At 54.1% G+C, this 19,992-nt stretch overlaps 7 protein-coding genes across 7 annotated transcripts; 5 read left to right on the forward strand and 2 right to left on the reverse strand.

The window, feature by feature from the left end:
• Positions 1-4,638: 4,638 nt before the first annotated feature.
• pelC (putative pectin lyase C) lies at positions 4,639-6,117 on the forward strand (the record flags this gene model as incomplete). The annotated part of the gene is made up of 3 exons (XM_032022111.1): positions 4,639-5,081; positions 5,132-5,234; positions 5,287-6,117. The coding sequence occupies 3 exons, from the start codon at positions 4,639-4,641 to the stop codon at positions 6,115-6,117; spliced, it is 1,377 nt and encodes a 458-aa protein (XP_031880958.1).
• Positions 6,118-7,318: 1,201 nt separating this feature from the next.
• Positions 7,319-8,075, forward strand: CGGC5_v004647 (uncharacterized protein; the record flags this gene model as incomplete). Its single annotated transcript, XM_066151316.1, has 2 exons — positions 7,319-7,655; positions 7,714-8,075. 2 exons carry the CDS (start codon positions 7,319-7,321, stop codon positions 8,073-8,075), a joined length of 699 nt encoding a protein of 232 aa, XP_066009390.1.
• A 529-nt stretch (positions 8,076-8,604) lies between these two features.
• On the forward strand, positions 8,605-10,264 carry SEO1-5 (putative transporter SEO1; the record flags this gene model as incomplete). Its single annotated transcript, XM_032022113.1, has 5 exons — positions 8,605-8,752; positions 8,801-8,965; positions 9,028-9,113; positions 9,164-10,101; positions 10,153-10,264. The coding sequence occupies 5 exons, from the start codon at positions 8,605-8,607 to the stop codon at positions 10,262-10,264; spliced, it is 1,449 nt and encodes a 482-aa protein (XP_031881128.1).
• A 293-nt stretch (positions 10,265-10,557) lies between these two features.
• ddh-3 (D-2-hydroxyacid dehydrogenase) lies at positions 10,558-11,807 on the reverse strand (the record flags this gene model as incomplete). Its single annotated transcript, XM_066151317.1, has 3 exons — positions 10,558-11,300; positions 11,355-11,407; positions 11,461-11,807. The coding sequence occupies 3 exons, from the start codon at positions 11,805-11,807 to the stop codon at positions 10,558-10,560; spliced, it is 1,143 nt and encodes a 380-aa protein (XP_066009556.1).
• A 1,051-nt stretch (positions 11,808-12,858) lies between these two features.
• ats1 (N-acetyltransferase ats1) lies at positions 12,859-13,475 on the forward strand (the record flags this gene model as incomplete). The annotated part of the gene is made up of 2 exons (XM_032022115.1): positions 12,859-12,901; positions 12,964-13,475. The coding sequence occupies 2 exons, from the start codon at positions 12,859-12,861 to the stop codon at positions 13,473-13,475; spliced, it is 555 nt and encodes a 184-aa protein (XP_031881130.1).
• A 47-nt stretch (positions 13,476-13,522) lies between these two features.
• On the reverse strand, positions 13,523-14,836 carry CGGC5_v004651 (uncharacterized protein; the record flags this gene model as incomplete). Its single annotated transcript, XM_032022116.1, has 1 exon — positions 13,523-14,836. One exon carries the CDS (start codon positions 14,834-14,836, stop codon positions 13,523-13,525), a length of 1,314 nt encoding a protein of 437 aa, XP_031881129.1.
• A 2,339-nt stretch (positions 14,837-17,175) lies between these two features.
• cdc10 (Start control protein cdc10) lies at positions 17,176-19,699 on the forward strand (the record flags this gene model as incomplete). Its single annotated transcript, XM_032022117.2, has 3 exons — positions 17,176-17,253; positions 17,332-19,039; positions 19,095-19,699. 3 exons carry the CDS (start codon positions 17,176-17,178, stop codon positions 19,697-19,699), a joined length of 2,391 nt encoding a protein of 796 aa, XP_031880959.2.
• Positions 19,700-19,992: the final 293 nt, after the last annotated feature.

A 19,992-nucleotide genomic window follows, 5' to 3' on the forward strand; every position in this document is an offset into this window, starting at 1 on the left:
TTCATAAAATCCCACTGAGTAAATTCAAGACTGCAATCAATAAAACCAGCACATTGTCATGTCTGAAGTAGTAATACATATTCGTCTAACCCACCGTTTGATTTTTCAGAGCGAGTGATCGATGCTCCCAAGAGCCACATACCCTTATTCTCGGTTTCACCGCCAAGGCTCCAGTGCTTACCCAAGTTGCCTAGTCCTTCTTTGCGCATGAGAACAATACTATCTGGTGTTCTCTGCCATACAGAGGTCCCACTGAATAGATCTGATGTCACTAGAAGAGTCTCAGTTTCTGTTTCGATATCCACAGAAACCCTGAAGTCCTTTTTCGGTTCTCGAAATGCATCTACAAACGCCCATGGCTCACCCTCGTGCAACCCGAATGCGACAGATACCGTCACATCGTTCAGAGGGTGTCTGGTGTTTGATGACCTGAGCAACGCAGACACATGACACCCTTGTGTCAGCACTGTAAGCTCTAATGTTTCTGCTGGTCTAAGGGGTGTGATATGAATATTCGATGACTCGTTCGCCGCAAATTCTGAAGAAGTTGAGTGTTGCACGTTGAAAATAACATCTGTATGCTTTGTAAGGGCAATGGAAAATCTGGCGAAAGATACTGGAAAGCGTTTTGTCTCGGGAGCAGACAGAAAGTTGGTCTCAGAGTGCTTGTTTCCGGAAATCAAGAGCTTCGTGGCTGGAGCAAAGTCGAGATATCCACCATCTGGCATAGGTCGGGAAATCAGCGTTTGTCCATTGAATCTCACTCTGGTGAAATGTTCTGCGGGGCCGTCGGTCCTTTTTTTAAGGAAAATGATGATAGAGGTATCTTCATGGACATCGTGCGCAGCCAGGAAAGCGAAATAGAAGCCTTCGAAATGAGGCGAGAGGGCTACTATTGGGAGGTGAATTTGCAAGCCGTAGTTTGTCATGAAGTAGTAGGGCTTCAGATTCGCCCCGGTTATGTTGAATCGCTCGATGAACTCAATGTACGTCAGAGATTCAAACTGACCACACTGCTGGAATGGTCGTGGAGAGGTCGCCAGCATGCCGTCGTACATATCATCTTCTGCTGCTCTCCAGGCAAAGATGGTGTGGTCAGGAGACGCTTTCATGATCTCCTCTTGTAGTCGGCGAAAAGCTTTCTTTCCTTCACCGTATACTGTAGGCATGTTGACCCCAAATAGCCCCATCAAGGAGTACGCTTCGTCCTCGACGCGGGTTGTCTGCCTCAGGGACGCCCAAGACATATTTTGTGCCACACTTGCCGAGTGCAGCATGTTTTTGTTATTCAGTATATTCTGAGGAATACCTGTCTCCGACGAAATGATCTCTGACAAGGTGGACTTGCTACCGAGGGTTCGCATGCTCCATTGACTGTCGAAGAATATCACCTCGTCTGGGGCGATGAGTTCTTGCAAGGTCCAGCCTCTTTTGAACCAGGTGCTTTGCCGGAAGTAAGAATTCCTTCTGAAAACGTTGTCATTTGGCGGCACGTCCTCCATGTATGCGAAACATATTCGCGAGGCCTCGTACCAGGAGTACATAGAATTAATTGCTTCCGAAAGCTCGGCACTACTGGACTTGTCGATGCAGCAAGTATCAATCCATGCATGGCTAAGTCCGTATTCAAGGGCTTGGACACAACAAGATACAATCTTGCGGTATCCTTTCTTCAATGTTCCGGATGGAGTTTGAAGCAGAAGGTCCCGGAAGGTAGGCTCGTCGTCTGGGGAACCCCACCTGTGTGACAGTATTGCATACGGCGGAATGTCGTCGACGTAAAGTCTGAGCTCAATGAAGGGACACCCCGTATCTTCTGTTTCTTCTATGTGAAGAAGATACATGATGGAAATTCTTGTTCAGGGCCGAATGCATAAGGAGGATACTCGTGGTGCTGACCGATGGGCATCAAAACGAGGGTATGGTGGTGCTTGATACTGTCAGCTGATCCAACGCCAGAGATTACATCTTGGCAAAGAAGGCGGCGTATGCATGTTTGAGGCGCAGTGCATTAGGCGGCGAGGTCTTTTTGTAAAAGCATATGCGGTGCAACCGAAGGAATTTTCGGCCTTACCCAGTCATTTTCATCTCGAAAGATGTCACAAACTGACGGCATGTTGTACGAAAGCAAGGCTCTAGCTTCACATCGCTTGTCACATTTGATCTAGAAATTTCGACCTTTTTGCTCAACTCATCATGATTCTCTTGCTGGTGTAGTAAGGTCCCAACTACGAAATGATATCTTGTTGAAAATCATAGATCTTGAGGATAGCCATGGTTGCGCCTTCAGTCTCATATGTACTCACGAAAAGAGTCCTCGGGGCCTGGCCTTTGAAACAATTTCCATTTTTGCGTACTCGTAGCGCTTATCTCCAAGATTTGAAGCAAAATCCCTCTTTTGGGTGACTGAAGGCTTTCGTTATCGTCGTCGTTGCGGCGAAGGTGAAAATTTCGACAGCATGTGACGTGATCTCTTGTACTTCCAATAGTAAAGTAGCTCTAAACTTAAGACCGCTGTTTTCGCGAACAAGGGTGATCAATAAGCTCACAAGTAAGTTAATTAGAGTGAAGGTGAAATTCGATACGAAATGATTAGCTTTAGTCCTGATGAGTGAGCCTTAATGAATATGTCCAGACCCACGTCATACCGCGATGATCTGATAGGATATGACTGTGGTGTCCTGCAGGAACAACGATGACTTTCTTCACGTGAGTGGCATCATGACTAATGACAATAGTCACAGGAACTAGCCTTATCGGATCGTTTCCAGTCCCCTCTGGTTTGTACATGTATTGAATAAGCCGAGGCATGTAGAACACGGCCGTTTGTAGTCTTGGGACGAGTTCACACGTTGTTACTTCTATCGATTCCTAGAATCACTCCTGCATTCTCATCATTATTTAATCGGACGGCTCAAGTCACCGCATCTTTCTTCCCTTCTAACTTTTCTTCTTCGCAGTTTGCCGCCTGGAGGCGCACCTTGTTGACTGCCGTATGACTCTCACGGGGAAATAATCGAGGGCCACCGCAATTTCCCAGCTACGTAGCACCACTGCAGACGATATGTGGATAACATGCCTGCGAAGGTAGAACTGAACGTATCAGTGTAACAAGTGGCCAAAACAACTTTGTCTCTTGGTTGAGGCCGAAAAGTCTTCCTGGTTCCAATTTCAGATCCAATTTCGCTCTACTAGCCAGACCACAAGCGACTGATGTTGTGTCGAGTTGTAGACGCCAATAAGCAGCAAGCAATAATCCGTCAAAAGGATCATCATAAAATGATCGTCGACATGTTGGGAATGTTCGCTTTCGCAAACTAGATCGGGGACGTTAGAAATAGATCCGCCTGTGTGACATGTCAATTTCTGGGAAATAATACGGCTCATCTACGCTAAGGGATGATGCATTCCCCTGTTTACCCCGCAATCCTATGTGGCTCACAGCAGGCGGATCGCATCGGAGGCCGAAGTTAAAGCCAATCAACACCCCGTAACTTGACACGATTCTCATGAACATATCGTGTGGTGTGCTGAAATGTCTGATATTCCTCCCCAGAGCGTTTTGTTACTTTTTGCCCTTTTCTTATTAAGCCAGTCCAGTCGAGGATAGGCGACTCTGTCATCGTCCTTGGTTGGATGTTCGGAGACGTTGCTGTGGAATGGCGATACAGGGGCCACAGAATAACACGCAGTTTTACTAGGCGCGAGTTCTAGGGCGTAGGACCGATACTCCGCGACCACAAGGGGCGCCAACAGCAGACCGCACCTAACGCGTAATACAAACCCCGAACCCCCTGGACCTATTCTCTACGGTGTTAATTTAACCTCACAAGTATGCTTGATCCCCCTTTTGTGACCAGTAGACAGCGTTGGCCACGGGCTGTTAATTAAGCCCAAGAGCATCAGCAACGTCATACCGTTTCAAGTCAAGAAGTGAGAGGCCGAATGCCCTGATCACTGATAGGTCAAGCTCTCCTAAAAGTACGGCTGCATTCGACTTGAATAAGAAGGCTAACCGCCACAGCGAAGAGTTTTCCAGAGTGGGCAGCAGAGCACCACTTGCCCCTGAGCAGAAAAGGACCCCAATGCGCTCCCACTTCAGACTTGCCTGTTTTTCGGACTCAAATGGACTCAAATACGGTAGCTCTCGCCGGGATCAGGAGGATACTTTTTCTCTTTCAGGCCAGGCGTGCGGCTTGCGCAGGGGATCGATGGGCGCACGCTCCACTGTTTGCTGGGGCGGAACCCAATTATGAGCCCTGTAATTGTCGTATGGTTCCCAATTGAGGACGGGATTTAATTAAGTGACAGCTGTAGTCTGTTCCAGATAAAAGATCGTTCCCGCGGCGGCTACTGTATCCGCGGGCGTAGATCGAGGCGCGAGCACGGGGGATTTATCAAGAGGCTTCGGCTCCCACATGGCAACTGCTCTTCGCAACTCTGTTCCTACCAAACTTCTATCTCTTTTGGTTGTCACCTCTCATACCGTCTCTCGTTCCTTTGGCTTGCCACTCTAAACTCTCATTCATTCATTGGGTTCCGGAACTCAACCACGATATTTCCAATTCTTTTTCTACGAACCAACATCAGCCTTTCACCCAGCTTTTTTAATCTTGGTTCGATCACGACAACTCCACAATGAAGTCGGCTCCCACTCTCTTGGCGGTCTTGGCGGGACTTGCCAACCTTGTTGCGGCTCAGACTGTCTCTGGCAAGCCTGAAGGCTTTGCTACTGGTGTTACTGGCGGTGGCAGCGCAACTGCCGTCACCCCTGCGGATATCACCGAGCTCAAGGAGTACCTCACTGACGACGAGCCTCGCGTCATCCTCCTCTCCAAGGAGTACGACTTCACCGAGTCTGAGGGCACCGAGTCCGGCAATGTTTGCGCCAGCTGGGGCACCGGCGCTGCTTGCCAGAAGATCATCCAGGACGACTGCGGCAGCAACCCTGCTTCGACCGAGACTTGGTACAAGGCCCCGACCCAGCCTATTGACGTCGGCAACAACAAGACTATCCTCGGTGTTGGCAGCAAGGGCGCTATCAAGGGCAAGGGCCTGCGCATGAGAGGCAGCAACGTCATGTAAGTGCCAACCTAGTTCGTGAATCTTTTCGTGCACTAACAGCCAAAAGCATCCAAAACATTCAGGTCTCCGACTTGAACCCCAAGTACGTTTGGGGTGGTGATGCTATCGGCTTCGATGGCGCTGACCTTGTCTGGGTTGACCACGTCACGGTAAGTCACATGGTCGTAAATAACATGGTGATGATGCTGACCCTTGAGACAGACCGCCCGTCCTGGCCGCCAGCACTACGTCTTCGGCTTCAACCCCAGCAAGCGCATCACTCTCTCCAACAACTTCATCAACGGCGAGTCCGACTACTCTACCGGCTGCAACGGATACCACTACTGGACCTTCGAGATGGTCGGCACCGACGACCAGATCACCATGAAGAACAACTACATCTACAAGACCTCCGGCCGCAGCCCTGCCCTCAGCGGTGGCACTCTCCTCCACGCCGTCAACAACGTGTGGGACGACAACGACGGCCACGCTCTCGAGGGTGGCGACACCAAGGCCCGCGGTATCTTCGAGGGTAACGCCTTCATCAACGTCAAGGCTCTCGTCTCCGACTACCAGGGCAAGCTGTTCTCCTCTCCCGACGCCACCACCAACGCTGAGTGTAAGACCGCTCTCGGCCGCGCCTGCGAGGTCAACGTCTTCGACACCACCACCTCCACCGACTTCACCAAGCTCAAGGACACCTCCTTCTTCAGCGAGTTCTCCGGCTTCTCCATCGCCTCCGCCGAGTCCGCCAGCTCCATCAAGACCAGCGTCCCCAACAACGCCGGTGCCGGCAAGCTTAGCTCTTCCAGCAGCTCTTCTGGCTCCACCAAGTCTGCTGACGCCGTTGCCGAGGCCGCTGCCACTACCCCTGCCGCCACCTCTGCTGCTGCTCCCGCCGCCGCTGCCACCAGCGCTGCTGCCAGCTCCGGCTCCGGCTCCGGCTCTGTTGCTCTCTACGGCCAGTGCGGTGGCCAGGGCTACTCTGGCGCTACTTCTTGCGCCTCTGGCAAGTGCGAGGTTGTCAACGACTGGTACTCTCAGTGCGTCTAAGCAACTTCGATGCCATGATCCGGGTTCTGTCGAGGCCGATGGACCGTTTTGTGATACCCATCTGTCAGTCTTGAGAGGCACATGCATTCTTGTAACATTGCCATCGCACATATATTCCTTGTAAATATCTTTGAGGCCAGGGGCCAAGTAAAATAAAACCAACCAGCGTCTTGCACTACTTCCATACAGCTCCAGACGATCAGTGATTCAGCATGCGAGTTGCAAGGCTACGTTTGTCTCAGGCAACTGGTCCAGTTTAGCCATTTTCACGGGGCAAAGCGTTTGCTAATGTACCCATCGGGGCCACCCTAGGCAACTGAGACCAAGGCAGCTAGGCAGGCGGCAGAAGTGTTTCGCGATGGGAAGTGGCTTTTGTTTCCCTCGAATTCCATCAGGTGTCACTTCAGCACTTCTTCCTACCATGGGCATAGTTATTAAAGTGGCAGCAAGTATGTACAAGTGTTCGGTTCCGAGTTCGATCGCGTCTAGGACGCCGTGTTTACACTTCATGTGCCTTTGGCATCGGAGAGTTGATTGCGGCTGAAGACGCTAAGGCGATGCGTCGATGGCGGGCTGTCTCTTCTAGTCTCATGGATTACAGGGATCTCTCCACAGCTGCATCTTGGCACTTCGTGCTCTGATTGGGTTGGAAACGCAGACTTCATATCCCATGCCTGAGACTTCCACAGCCTGGTCCCAGGAAGCAGGGCACATTCGGAACAGTCTTGTAGTCTGCGAGGTAGTGACATGGTCTGCCAATGTCCTGAGATCCTGCAAATCTTCGTAAAAGAGGCTGGTTATTGCGCGTAGACATTGGAAATCTTGATCACGGCCAAAAGATAATGATGAGCCTCGAGCTAATTTACCTTTTCAGTATCTTAGAGTCAACTTTGAATCTTGCCGGAGAGCGTCAGTTGCAAGCCTTCTAGATCAGCTGCGATGGCTTTTCCATTTCAGCTGTAGTGAGTCAGGTTGTCTCTTGCGTGGCTTAAGCTAAGCTCAGCTCCCGTCACAGACATCGCGCGGCATGCGAATGCGCAATTGTGAGTGTGATAAGAGCATTTGACAAACGTATATGGAAGTCCTCTCGCAAAATCTTATGTCTACCAAATCTTCGCCATCTCATCAACAAGCGTGGCGACCATTACACCACCACCACTTTTTCTGATCCATCAATCTAGCGTCTTCAAAACTGCTCCTGATGCGGTCTCAGCTCTATGTTATCGGCATAGTAGGCTTCTGGATTCTAGAGCATGTAGAAGCTGTCTACTATCTTGACCAGGCGGACGGCTACAGCGCACTGCCGTCATGCGCCGAAATCCCCATCAGCTCCATCGTGAGAGACATGGTCTCGGGATGCGGCGACGGAGGCAGGACAACATCCTACAGCTGCTTCTGCACTGCAAGCTCGGATAGATTCAGCAACATTATTGCCACTGCTGTTGCGAAGAACTGCGGCCAATTGAACGCGGAGGTCGCGAGCGCAACGCAGGTGTTTGATGCATATTGCCAACTTGGCAAAGCTGATGAAGCAACAGGTTGTTTTACTGAGAACCTCTTCTATGCCTGTATGTTGCTAACATCGCCGGTGGAAAGATGTTAGTGGGCCAACTTCGACGACAGGCGGCAGTATTCCGACCTCCTCGCCAGCCTCTTCTAACGCTGAACCATCATCTGGTCTTTCTACTGGAGCTGTCATCGCCGTCAGTACCTGTGTATCTCTCGTCACTATCGCGATATTCATCACTGTCTATTTGTTATGGCGTCGACGCCGTGCCAACAGGAAAACCCCAAGCGTCGAAGCAGATACCGAAGTGTTTGTGGAGAAAGGAGAACGGAAAGGAGCTCAAGGAAATGATGGCACGGTAGAAAATTTCAAGGCAGAGCTGGATGCCAGTAATGAGATAAACGAGTTGCCAACTCCGCCGCCGCCGAGGACCATGCACGAGCTCCAATGAGGGCAGTAATCGTGGTTATCAAGGATAGATTAATGCTCATCATCAAATGTTTCGACATTTCACTCTGCATGTTCCACAAACCTCGGAGTTGAGAAAGTCCACAGGAGACGCCAGCATTGAGGTTCGGCGGAAGCCCGACTGCAACACTCACGCAATGACGCGAGAAATTGCACCATCGTCGGGGTCCCTGTTAACACACCAAACTGACAGCCTGACAAGTTTAGATGAACCAACCACAAATCTCGGAATCCGATGCAAGATAAGACGTCGGCAATAATGCCACGCGGTCGCTAATACCGGCACGCGGGTCGGGGCCTAGGCCGGTGCTTGGTGCTTTCGCAGGGACTCCGGCCCCTGCTTGCCGGTGATGTGCTCCGGTATTGTGGTGACGACTTCGGGGATTTCTTAGTTGAGAGGGAGAATAGAGAATGATTGTATTTATTAAGATCAAAGTGAATGCGGGTGTCTGAAAGACTAATGCGAACATAACAACGTCCTATGCATCGCGTGTCTGAAGCATCTGCCCATCATGACCGAGCCTGCACGCCGGTGGTATCACTGGTTCTCACCCAGCGATAGTCCCGAGGAACGCAAGCTGATCCTCAAGCTGGATCTGCTAATTGTTCCCTATGCTTTCATTCTCTACTGGGTCAAGTACATGGACCAGACCAATATCAGTATGGCACCCCCTACCCACCAGGCCGAAGGTTATTGACACGTTGTAGATAATGCATATGTATCAGGAATGGCTGATGAACTCGGCTTCCATGGGAACGAGTTGGTTCAGTTCCAGACCATCTTCGTCGTGGGAAACGTGGTCGGCCTGCTGCCGTTCATCTACCTGTTCCCCCGAGTACCGATGCACATTCTGGTGCCGACCCTCGATTTAGGTGAGCTACGCCTCAGACTGCGAATCGTCTGCAATAGCATAGGCTGACTTTTGTCGAATAAGGATGGGGACTGTTCACTCTGCTCCAGTACCGCGCTCAAAGCTACGGTGAGATCATGGCCTACCGGTTCATGGTATCTTTGTTCGAGGTTGGTCTCGGTGTTCCGCATCCCGACGTGCCTGCTGACACCTTTGACAGGCCTCGTACTTCCCTGGCGTTCACTTCGTTCTCGGCTCCTGGTACCGAAGCGATGAGATCGGTCGCCGAGGTGGCACATTCTACATCGGCCTCACGCTCGGCACCCTCACGGCATCCCTCCTCCAAGCCGCGGCAACGACCTACCTCGACGGCGTCCACGGTCTACGAGGCTGGCGCTGGCTCTTCATCATCAACGCCATCATCACCCTCCCCCTAGCCTTCATCGGCTACTTCATCTGGCCCGGCACGCCCGCCAAACCGAACAGACTCGTGATGAAGAAGTCCGAGCTCGACCTCGCGCGCTCGCGCCTCGAAAAGACAGGCAGCTCTGTCAAAAGCACCCCCTTCTCCCTCAACCTCCTCAAGCGCGTCTTCACCAATTGGCGCTTCTACCTTCTCGTCCTATGGGACGTCTTCTTCTTCAACACAAGCTCCAACAGCGCAGCCTTCCTCCTGTGGATCAAGAGCCTGGGGCGGTACAGCACCGCCGAGATGAACAAGCTCAACGCCATCAGCCCCGGCCTGGGTATCTTCTTCGTGCTCTTCATCAACTTCAGCGCGGACCTGTGGATAGGCCGGCCTGCAGCAATCACCCTCGCCTCGGCGGTCAACTTCACTGGGCTCGTCATCCTGGCGGTCTGGAACGTGCCCGAGGCGGCGAAATGGTTCGCCTTCAGCACGTCGTACTCTGCGGTGGCCGTGTCCTCTGTGCTCTACGGCTGGGCGAACGTCATTCTGAAGAACAACATCGAGGAGAGGGCGCTGACGCTGATTCTGATGACGGCGATCGCGACGTCGACGAATGCGTGGATCCCGCTGTTTGTGTATCCCACTGTCGAGGCGCCGAGGTTCCCGAAGGGATACGTCTATTCTGCGGTGATGGTCGTGTGTTTGGTGGTTACGACGCAGGTTGTGAGGGTGTTGTTGGGGACCCAGGGGTAAGATTCGTTGTTTCTGTGTCGGAGAATGAGTGGCTAATAGACATACAGAGAGAAACGCCAGCCCAAGTCGCAGGATTCGTCTGTTGCAGAGGGCCCTTCGACAGACGTCGAAGGTGACCATGATCGAAAGACATCGTCTCCGCGGATTGAGGCTGTTTGATTGGAAAGGCATGGAATGACGCGGGTACTGAGACCTGAGCGAGAGCGGAAGGCTTCATATGGGCATGCATGTATTTGTGGCTATGTGAGCAATACCGAATGTCTCATTCGAGGTAGTCTTATATGAGAGTTGCCGCATTTGTGCAGGATGAGTCGGTGTTCCTGTGGCAAAGTAGCCATATTGAGTGAGCCATGGATGCTTAATACAAGCGCCGTTGAGAGAAACCTCCTTGTTCATCAAGAATGAGATCATTACACACAATCGCTGTCGGATCCGTCTACAATAAAAACAGTCTAATAACCCTCCTTCTTGTTGACAACATTGACAAGCCTCTTCCCCTGACTCAACCGCTCCAAATTCAGGTCCAAAATCCCCAGGATCCGCTCCGTGTAACTCGTCGACATACCACTGATATGCGGCGTAATCAACAGATTCTTCGCCTTCCACAGCGGATGCCCCTCAGGCAGCGGCTCCGGATCCGTCACATCCAGCGCCGCGCCGCGGATGAGCCCGTCGTCGAGCGCTTTGATCAGGTCGTCCGTGTTGACGATCGGCCCGCGCGCAATGTTGGACACGAACGTCTTCTTCGCGGACAGGATGCGGAACTCCACCGCCGCGAGCAGGTGGCTCGTCTTGTCGGTCAGCGGGGTCGCGACGACGAGCAGGTCGAGCCCGGAGCCGAGGAAGGCGTGCAGGTCGGCCTTGGAGGCGCCCGAGAACCACTTGGCGGGGAACTTGCCCTCCGGGTCGCCGAGGCCGGGCGGCGAGTAGCCGTTGTCGCGCTTGGACTCGGGCGTCGGGCGCGGGTGCAGGGTGTAGGCGTGCACTTTGAAGCCGAGGGCGGTGGCTACGCGGGCGGTTTGGCGGCCGATGCTGCCGTAGCCGAGGATGCCTCTGGGGATGAGGGTTAGTGAGTTGGCTCTGGTGGTGGGGGAGAGTGAGAGAGAGACTTGCATTGTGCGACCGACGGCGTCTTCTACCCATTCATTTCCGCGAGACCACTTTCCTTCGCGGAAGTTGTCGATGTACTTGGGGACTGTTGGGTTGATGAGCACTCATGCGGTGTAACCTGAAGGGTGAAGCAACTCACGTTGATGCTGGAATGAGAGGTAGGTTGAAATGATCCATTCGGAAATCTGAGGTCTGCCCGGGTGTCAGTTGACCGACGGCCTCACTAGATACTAAAGAAAACTCACCCGTGAACACCATTCGCCGTCGCAAAGACTGCATCCGTGTCCGTAAACAGCGGGTGCTTCAAGATGTGGTTCGCGCCGGCGCTCTGCAGCTGCACGTACTGCAGCTTCGGCGCCTGCTCCGGGTCCGGGAGGGCGCTGCCGGTGAGCAGGATCGTCACGTCCTTCCACTCGCTCTCGTCAAAGGTGCTGCCGGGCTTCTTCTCGGGGAAGCCGAGCTCGTGGTAGACGACCTTGAGATCCGGGAACTGGGAGTGCAGCTTGGCGTAGTAGTCGTCGTCGGGCTTGAACTGGGAGAGGATCAGGAGCTTCTGGCCCTTGAGGGTCGGGTTCGGCGGCGGGAGGAGCATGATCATTGATTTTTGGTGTTGGCGTAGTAGATCACTAAGAAAGACGGATGAAGCGGTTGTGAGGTTTGGTGTTGTTTATGAACAGATGTGAAGTATTGATAAGCAGGAGTTTGAGCGCGGACGGGATTCAGGTTGGCGGGTTTCAGCTGGTCGGATCACAAATAACGGACAGAGGAAGCTCTCTCTCACACACCGACCCCTCCACCAGCGGAAGTCATGGCATAATCACAGCAGTAATGTACCCTGAAATGGAGGGGCATTGGAGCTGGTGCGGGGGGTCCAGTCTTCCAATGTTTGGTTCGCTGGCCTCTGAGCGCATCGCAGGGCCAGATGGCGCAACAGGAAGGTCGGAACGCCGCCGATGCGAGTATGTGGGGGGGAGTTCAGACGGTTGGCTCAATGGAATTGCGAATCTTTTGACTCGTCAATGGCGTCTGCGGCCAAGGGTTCTCGCATCATTCATTCCTTCGTCCAATCTTCGTTGCTCGCTCCATTCGCGGACTGGGGGACTCCGGCCCGGTGTCGGCGGCAATTGAACATGTCCGCCGGAGCCTGGCTGGATGTTTCTGCCGATAAGGCCGGTGACGCGGAGAATAGCTGGCAGAAGTGCTTTCGACTGGGGAATGAAGCTCTGTTCCCTGTCGCTACAGATCGATGATAAGATACCGATAGATGACTGCCATCCCTCTCTACCCCTCATCCCCACACCACCAGCTAATCCAGTGTTTGGTTTCTTGGCTGTATTATGCTGACATCTTTGAACAGCCTCTTGTTGAAGCTATAGATGTTGTAGATATGCTTGCCTTGATGCATCCTGACTCATTCTGACTCGGCCCAGGTGATGAAACACAAGTCCCGAAGGCGGTGAAAACAAACATAAAATCTAACGTTGGTTGAGGGGCGCATGCATGATTCCTTCTCCACCTTCGACATAGGCGCGCCCTTTGAGAGCCAGGCTGAGCCGTATAAATAATCTTTTGTCTGCGATTGAGGCTCTGCAACAAGCTATCTTGTGCCCAAGACACTACATACCGGCAACTCATTCTCCAAAATGGCCCCCTCAAACTCAACTGTCCGCCATGCGCGACGTGAAGGTCAGCCAGTAACCTATCTTGCTGTCATGGAGGCGGGGGGACATCAACTGACAATGCCCCAGATATTCCCATCATCCTCTCCCTCATCAAGGAGCTGGCGGACTACGAGAAGGAACTTGACAGCGTCCAGGCCACCGAGGAGTCACTCGGAAACACCATCGCCTTCGCCCCGGACGACCAGACCGCCTACACGGCGGGCAAGCCCGTGACGGAACCCACGTCCCCCAGCAAACCCGCGAGGTGTCTCATTCTGTTCAACGAGGCGGGCGAGGGTGTCGGCATGGCCCTGTACTTTTACAACTACAGCACATGGCGCGCCAAGCCCGGTGTCTACCTAGAGGATCTCTACGTACGCCAGACGGAGCGCAAGAAGGGCTATGGCAAGCGCCTACTGGTTGAGCTGGCCAAGGAGGTCGTCGCCATGGATGGAGGCCGACTTGAGTGGGTGGTGCTCAAGTGGAACGAGCCGAGTATCAAGTTTTACGAGTCCATCGGCGCCAAGGCCATGGACGAGTGGGTTGGCATGCGTGTCGATGGTGACGCCCTGCCGAAGCTGGCTGGCTTGCTAGACTAGATAGACTGGGAGCTGGGGTATAATAACAGAAATAAACAGACAAGGCACTACTTTCCGCGAAGTATCTGTCCCTGGGCATCGACGCCATCAAAGATTCCAAGTTGAGGGCCTGATGCAATGGGCGGGCCAGTCAAAGGATTACCCCAGACAAACTCACGCTTGTGCCGCCCCTTTTCATCGCTTTTAGTCTCCTCCACGTACGATGACGCCTGCCATAACCTGCCGAACTCCCTCCGAAGCTTTCTATCGCTGTATGGAACCTCGCGCACCAGCTGTTGGGTCTGCGAGTATGGCCCATCATCCGTCTTGCCCGTCAACCGGGTTCTCTTTCGAGACCGTGGGCTCTCGATTTCGCGGACGGGAATTGAGGCATAGGCCGACCATGGGAAGTCCCCCTGCTCGCTCTTCTCCATAGCAACTGGCCTGCGTGGAGCCAGTTTCCACAAGACCTCAGGCGCATCACCGCTGACAATCGAGCGCAACAAATCCCATTCATTGCGCTCCACTGGTGGCACGAGCCTGTCTGCCGCCCTCTTCCACCAAAGACGCACTTTCTTTGTTTTCCTTTGGGCTGCTGTTTCTCGGCCCCATACGTCGTTCTCAGGGACGAACTTTTCAGGCTTGAAGTTGTCAAGTTCAGTTCGGGGCCAGCAATCCGATGGCGTATCACGTTGCTGCGTCTTTTGGGAGGTGTAGAACTGGGTGAGCTTTTTGATGTCCCAGTTGTCTTCGATGGGACTGAGCTTCTGGCGAACCCAGGGCGTGGGATCGGTCCGGTCGAACACGCGCCTTGTCGGGGGGATACTTTTGAGTCTCTGCAGCTTTCTGGCCTTCTGGATGTCTCGTTCGGAGTCAAACACTTGCATTTGTTTCTCGAGCTCGTTGATGTCCACGGGAGGATCGGGTTCCTTCTTGACAAAGTCGGCCATGAGCTCACGGCGTCGCCGGCCTAACTTCCCAAAAACGAGCCATAAAACCTTGCGGAAGCGGTCTGTGTCGCCCAAGAGCGCGGCATTGAGGATGACAAGCTTCCTTTTACCTTCCGCGAGGGCCTTTGTGCGCAGGAAGTGTTCTTCTCGTTCTCGGCCATGGTCGCGCCTACGTGTGGGCAATTTGGCTGCTGCCGAGGCAGCTCTCGCTCGCTCTCGTCGAAAGCCGTCCTTGACCCAGTCCTCCAGGTAAGAACGACAGATGAGCGGGAAGTATGTGGTAGCGCGGAGGAGGTGGCGGTAGAGGTGAAGGGGTCGGATAGGCCTCGGCAGGGGGATAACGGCGGTGGAGGTAGCGGTCGCAGGGTGGAGGTGGCTCCAGACCTTCTTTTGCGGTGTGGGGTTTCGGATCGGGAGGCGGACCTTGGGCATGGTGATTGATGGTGGAGCAGCAGGAGGCTGGTAAGAGACCGACAATCAGGAACAGGAACAGGGCGGCAGGGACATTGTTGTTGCACTCGGCTGGTGTCTCGCAGTCGGGCAGAGACGCATGTACCGTTGCCGGAGTCGGTGTCGGTACGAGTATCGATGTCGAACAGGATGCATGCAGGACGGAGGTAAGGTACGGTGCAGAAATTTGGAGATTTGGCTGCAGCGGTGACGGGGACTGGCTGGAGCTTCATCGGATCTGCCTCAGGAGCCGAGGGGAAAGTGGCCCAAGCTTCCTGGGATGGGGGGAAGTTGCCCTGGGTAAGTATTATTTACAAGGCAAGAACAACAGAGGTTCGATGTTGTTGAAAATGGCATGAATTGCCAATGGAATTGAACACTCTTGAAGGGCTGTTATCCAAGATGAGATCTAGTACGTCTATTCATCTGCTGTCCAGTATCTCACCACAGCAATCACACATGAGAGCGACATTGAAGGCCAGCTGCTTATTGGCAAAGTACCCAGCATTGAAGTCTGAACCAACAATCATCAACTATCAACAATTAACTGCTCATCTTAAGGAAATCCTCAACTGTTTACATGATGGGTAAGATACTCATCGTGACTGGCTCTGGTAAAGGACTGGAGGTGGACGCGATAGGTAGTGTAAGAGGCCCGGGCCCGGTCTGCGATAAGGCCACCCGCGGCACGTCGACTACGCGTCACCGACGCTCCTTCCTCGCAGGCCCAGGGTTCCAAATTTTGTGCTTTTTTCGCATAGTGCATGCTTTTTGCATCGGCCGAAAAAAGCGCTGCTTTTGGAAGCACCCGGGATAACTACCCTCCGAGGCCTTCCGAGGCCCGTGCCCCAGGAGATCGCTTACCTAAGTAAAAGCAGCGGGCACGTAAGTACCCAGGTACTGCTATAAGCGGTTAGTACCCCACTTAGGCTGCTTGCTTCGGCCTAAAAAAGCAGTGATTTTTTTGCATCCAGCGAAAAAAGCGAAGTGATGCAAGTGGTGCACGGGAACCCTGCGCAGGCCGACGTGAATGCCCTTTCACTTTTCGCGGTGAGCAGGGCCGGTACGTACCCTCAATGCCCCACCTTCCACCAGCAATCAGCAGTCTGAGTGGCCCGTGCAGCTCGCTTAAGCAAATGGGAAGGCACGAATTCTGGCTCGCACCTGCTTGCTCTGTGTGTCTCTGCTGCCAGCCCCCTCCAGCAAGCACACGGTCCCCCCCCCCTCGCCGCCCTCTTCCCTCTGTAAATTGGACGCGACACGCTCAAAAGACCGACACGCCCTTTTTCGCGAAAACCGCGAATCGACACGTCCACCACTTTTAATTGAAATTCCATTTCGGGAACCCGCTGCGGACCTTTTCCTCATTTTCGGTCCCCGGACGACGGCTGGGCGACAGGACCATCTACGAATACCTGATATCCACCTCCAGTCCGATAATTCAGCTTTCTGCCGAATACCCTACCAATACTCTGTACTCTGTACTGACTGTGAACTCTGCCGGCGGGTCGTTTCTGTTGCGAATACCTACTTCGCACTTTTGCACTGCCAATCCTCTTATTCTCCGTCTCTCTCCTCTCCTCTCTCGGCCTCTCCCCCCAGCACCTGAACCACCACTCTCGGATTCCGGTCTAGTCCCCCTTTGAGACGACCACCCAACCCTTGACGGCATCTGAAGCGCCTATCCGCCCTACGCCATTTGCCATTTACGCCATTCCGACTATTACTCTCAACCGTCGTTCAGTAGTACATTGGTTTCCCTTTGGCGTAGCCCCCCAACCATCGCCTGTCATCCTTCCACCACTCAAGTTGCTTGCGTTGCCGCATCAGCATCGCACAAAGCTGCCAAAGCACCGAGCCGCCGCGCAAAGCGATCCGACAAAACGCTCGCCTGCCCATCCACGCACACCAAGAAAGCCCCGGCCGGCTGCACGCATTCACAATCCGACTCTTGTCGACCGCCAAAGCTGTCGCAACCACAACTACCTCATCCCGCGACCCTGCTTCCTCCATATCTGGAAAGCCACCGCCGCCGCCGCCGAGTGATCGATCATCCTCGCCCACCACCTCTGCCTCCCTTCCGAACCCCCTCTTAATCGCATCGCCTCCCGTCGCAGCTCCCGCCTCCAATGCCCTAGTGCCAGCGGCACATGTCTTCGACCACCGTCACAGCTAGTCAACCCACTTCACATTCCTTCCATCTTCCCCGCGACTCCTCCTTTTCGGCGGCGCAACCACACGACTACCCCGGGAAACCAACTCCCACCGCCATGATGCCTTCAGCATCACAGTCTCAACCTTCGTCGCAACAGTCTTTTACCATGAGCCAGCAGAGCCAGGGCGGCTACCGCGGCTATGCCGACGCCAGGCTTGCCAATGAAGCCCCCCAGATCTATAGCGTGAGTGAAGTCGGCTCGCATTCGTGCTGCCCCGGTACACCTGCCTTTAGGGCATTCGCATTGACATGACACATATAGGCCGTCTACTCGGGCGTCGATGTATACGAAATGGAGGTCAACGGTGTCGCCGTCATGCGCAGGCGGCAGGACAGTTGGCTCAATGCGACCCAGATTCTCAAAGTTGCCGGCGTCGACAAGGGAAAACGCACAAAGATCCTCGAAAAGGAGATCCAGATTGGCGAGCACGAGAAGGTCCAAGGAGGCTACGGAAAATACCAGGGCACATGGATCAAGTTCGAGCGCGGTGTCGAAGTCTGCCGCCAGTACGGCGTCGAGGAGGTTCTCCGTCCGCTGTTGACATATGATATGGGACAAGATGGCGGTGTTGCCGGCCGAGGAGACTTCAACACCCCAACCAAGGAACAGGCCATGGCTGCGCAGAGGAAACGTCTGTACAACGCCGGAAACGAGGCAAGGTCCAACGGCATGGCTGGCATCAACGGCACCTTCTTCAAGAACATCTCCACCACTGCGTCTCACGCTGTCGCTGCTATTAGCAAGGCACGATTCGACTCTCCCGGACCTAGGGGTCGCAATGGACCCACGAAAGCACCCAGCTTCAGCCGCCAGAGCTCCATGCAGAATGGCGACGACTTCCCTGGCAACTCCCAGCAGAGTTATGCCTCGGACTACGGCCAGCATGTCGACTCGGCGTACTCTACTCAACAGACCAGCCAACAGTTTGACGGTCCGGAGCCGCCCCGCAAGCGCCAAAGAGTCACCATGACCCCCGCCGAGAGCTTCGGCGGCTACAACAACTCGATGGAAATGTACCAGGGCGCCTTCCCCGGATCTCCTACGGAGCCTAATGAGTCCTTCATCTACTCTCAAGCGAATGTGCCCGCACACGATGGCCACAGCCCACTCACACCGCTACCCTTTGAGATGTCTCCGGACGCCGAACACAAAAGGAGCATGTTGATGAGTCTGTTCATGGACTCTGCGGCTTCGGATCAGTCCAAGCATGAGATGCTTCGCTCATTGGCGCCTATTGAGCTAGATATGCCCATTGACCAGCAAAGCCACACAGCCCTTCACTGGGCTGCTACGTTATCGCGTATGCCGCTCTTGCGCGCACTCATCGCTGCTGGCGCTAGCCCCTTCCGCGTCAATGCCTCGGGAGAGACCGCCTTGGTGAGAGCTTGTGTAGTTACAAACTCGATGGATCTCGGCTCCTTCCCTGATCTGCTGGATGTGCTCGGAAGCACCATTGAGGTCCGCGATAGTAAGGGACGCACTGTTCTGCACCATATTGCCATGACTAGCGCCGTCAAGGGTAGGAACGCGGCCAGTCGGTATTATTTGGAAAGCCTTTTGGAATGGGTAGTAAGGCAAGGCAGCGTGCCCAATGGCCAAGGGGCGACCAACGGCAACGGAAGCAGTGCGCCCGCCAGTTCCCAGTCCCAACCGCAGTCGCAACCCAAGATGGGCATCGCACGCTTCATGACTGAGATTGTCAACGCCCAAGACCACGCCGGTGATACGGCTCTCAACATTGCGGCAAGGATAGGCAACCGTAGCATCATTTCGCAGCTCCTCGAGGTCGGCGCAGACGGCAACATTGCCAACCGTGCCGGTCTCCGGCCTGTGGACTTTGGTATCGGAGTCGAGGCTGCAGATGAGGGCAACAACATGGCCAATGGTGCCGAGCTGAACGGAGACACTGAGAAGAACCGTGCTGCAAGCAGCGAGCGCGCAAAAGAGAGCAGCGATGATATTGTTTCTTGTGAGTAAACACCCAGTTTCCAGTACGAGATTTTCCCACTGACCGCCCCCCCTAGCCATCACACATCTTCTTAGCGAAGCAAGCTCCACCTTCCAGAACGAAATCAAGACGAAGCAGGCCGTCATCGAGTCCCTGCACTCAACACTCCGCACCACATCAGCACAGCTGGGCGAGGCAAGGCGAAACCTCGAAGCCATGCAGGCGACGCTGAAGAAGCAACAACTCGCCCGCCAAAAGATCTCGAACCTCAGACACGCCCGCGAGGAGGAACAGGTCCGCCTGATGCAGGAGCAGAACCGCGCAGGCCGCACCGACGCCCTCTCGTCGTCGTGGGAGACGGAACTGGGCGCGGCGCTGGAGACAGCCGACAACGGCGAGGAGGCCGCCATGCTGCCCTCGGCGGCGGTCCTGAAGGCAAGGCTAAGTGCCGTCTCGGCGCGACGCGACGTCACGCGCAAGATGGCCGCCGCGCTCAAGGGGCGAAGCAAGGACGTCGAGATCAAGTACCGCCGCGTGGTGGCCATCAGCACCGGCGTGCCTGAGGACCAGGTTGACGCCGTCGTGGATGGTCTCCTCCGCGCGGTGGAGAGCGAAAAGGGCGAGTTGGAGGTCGACCGCGTCAGGAGGTTCCTCGGCGGCGTCGAGGGCGTGGTGCATTAATGAAGCTGCTGCGGTGATGTTCTAGACGTTCGTTGTGTTGGTGTCATACCCCGTCGGAGAAGCCCCCTTTTTTGAAGTAGGAGAAAAGGGGACCACGGACCGGCCCGTTTATTGATGTTTGTTTTTTATATACTACAAAGAGGGGGAAGGCATAAAACCCAGTGCTTTTTTCTAAGGGGAAAAGAGAGGGCGTTGGCAGGCTGTTTGGCATTATTGTAGGGCTGCACGGGTGGATATCTGATGATTGGAATTTCATACGATTTCAAAATTTCATGGCCTCGAATGGACCAACT

This window comes from Colletotrichum fructicola (assembly GCF_000319635.2).
Source record: "Colletotrichum fructicola Nara gc5 chromosome Unknown KSG_Nara_v1_contig02, whole genome shotgun sequence".
NCBI lineage: Eukaryota > Fungi > Ascomycota > Sordariomycetes > Glomerellales > Glomerellaceae > Colletotrichum > Colletotrichum fructicola.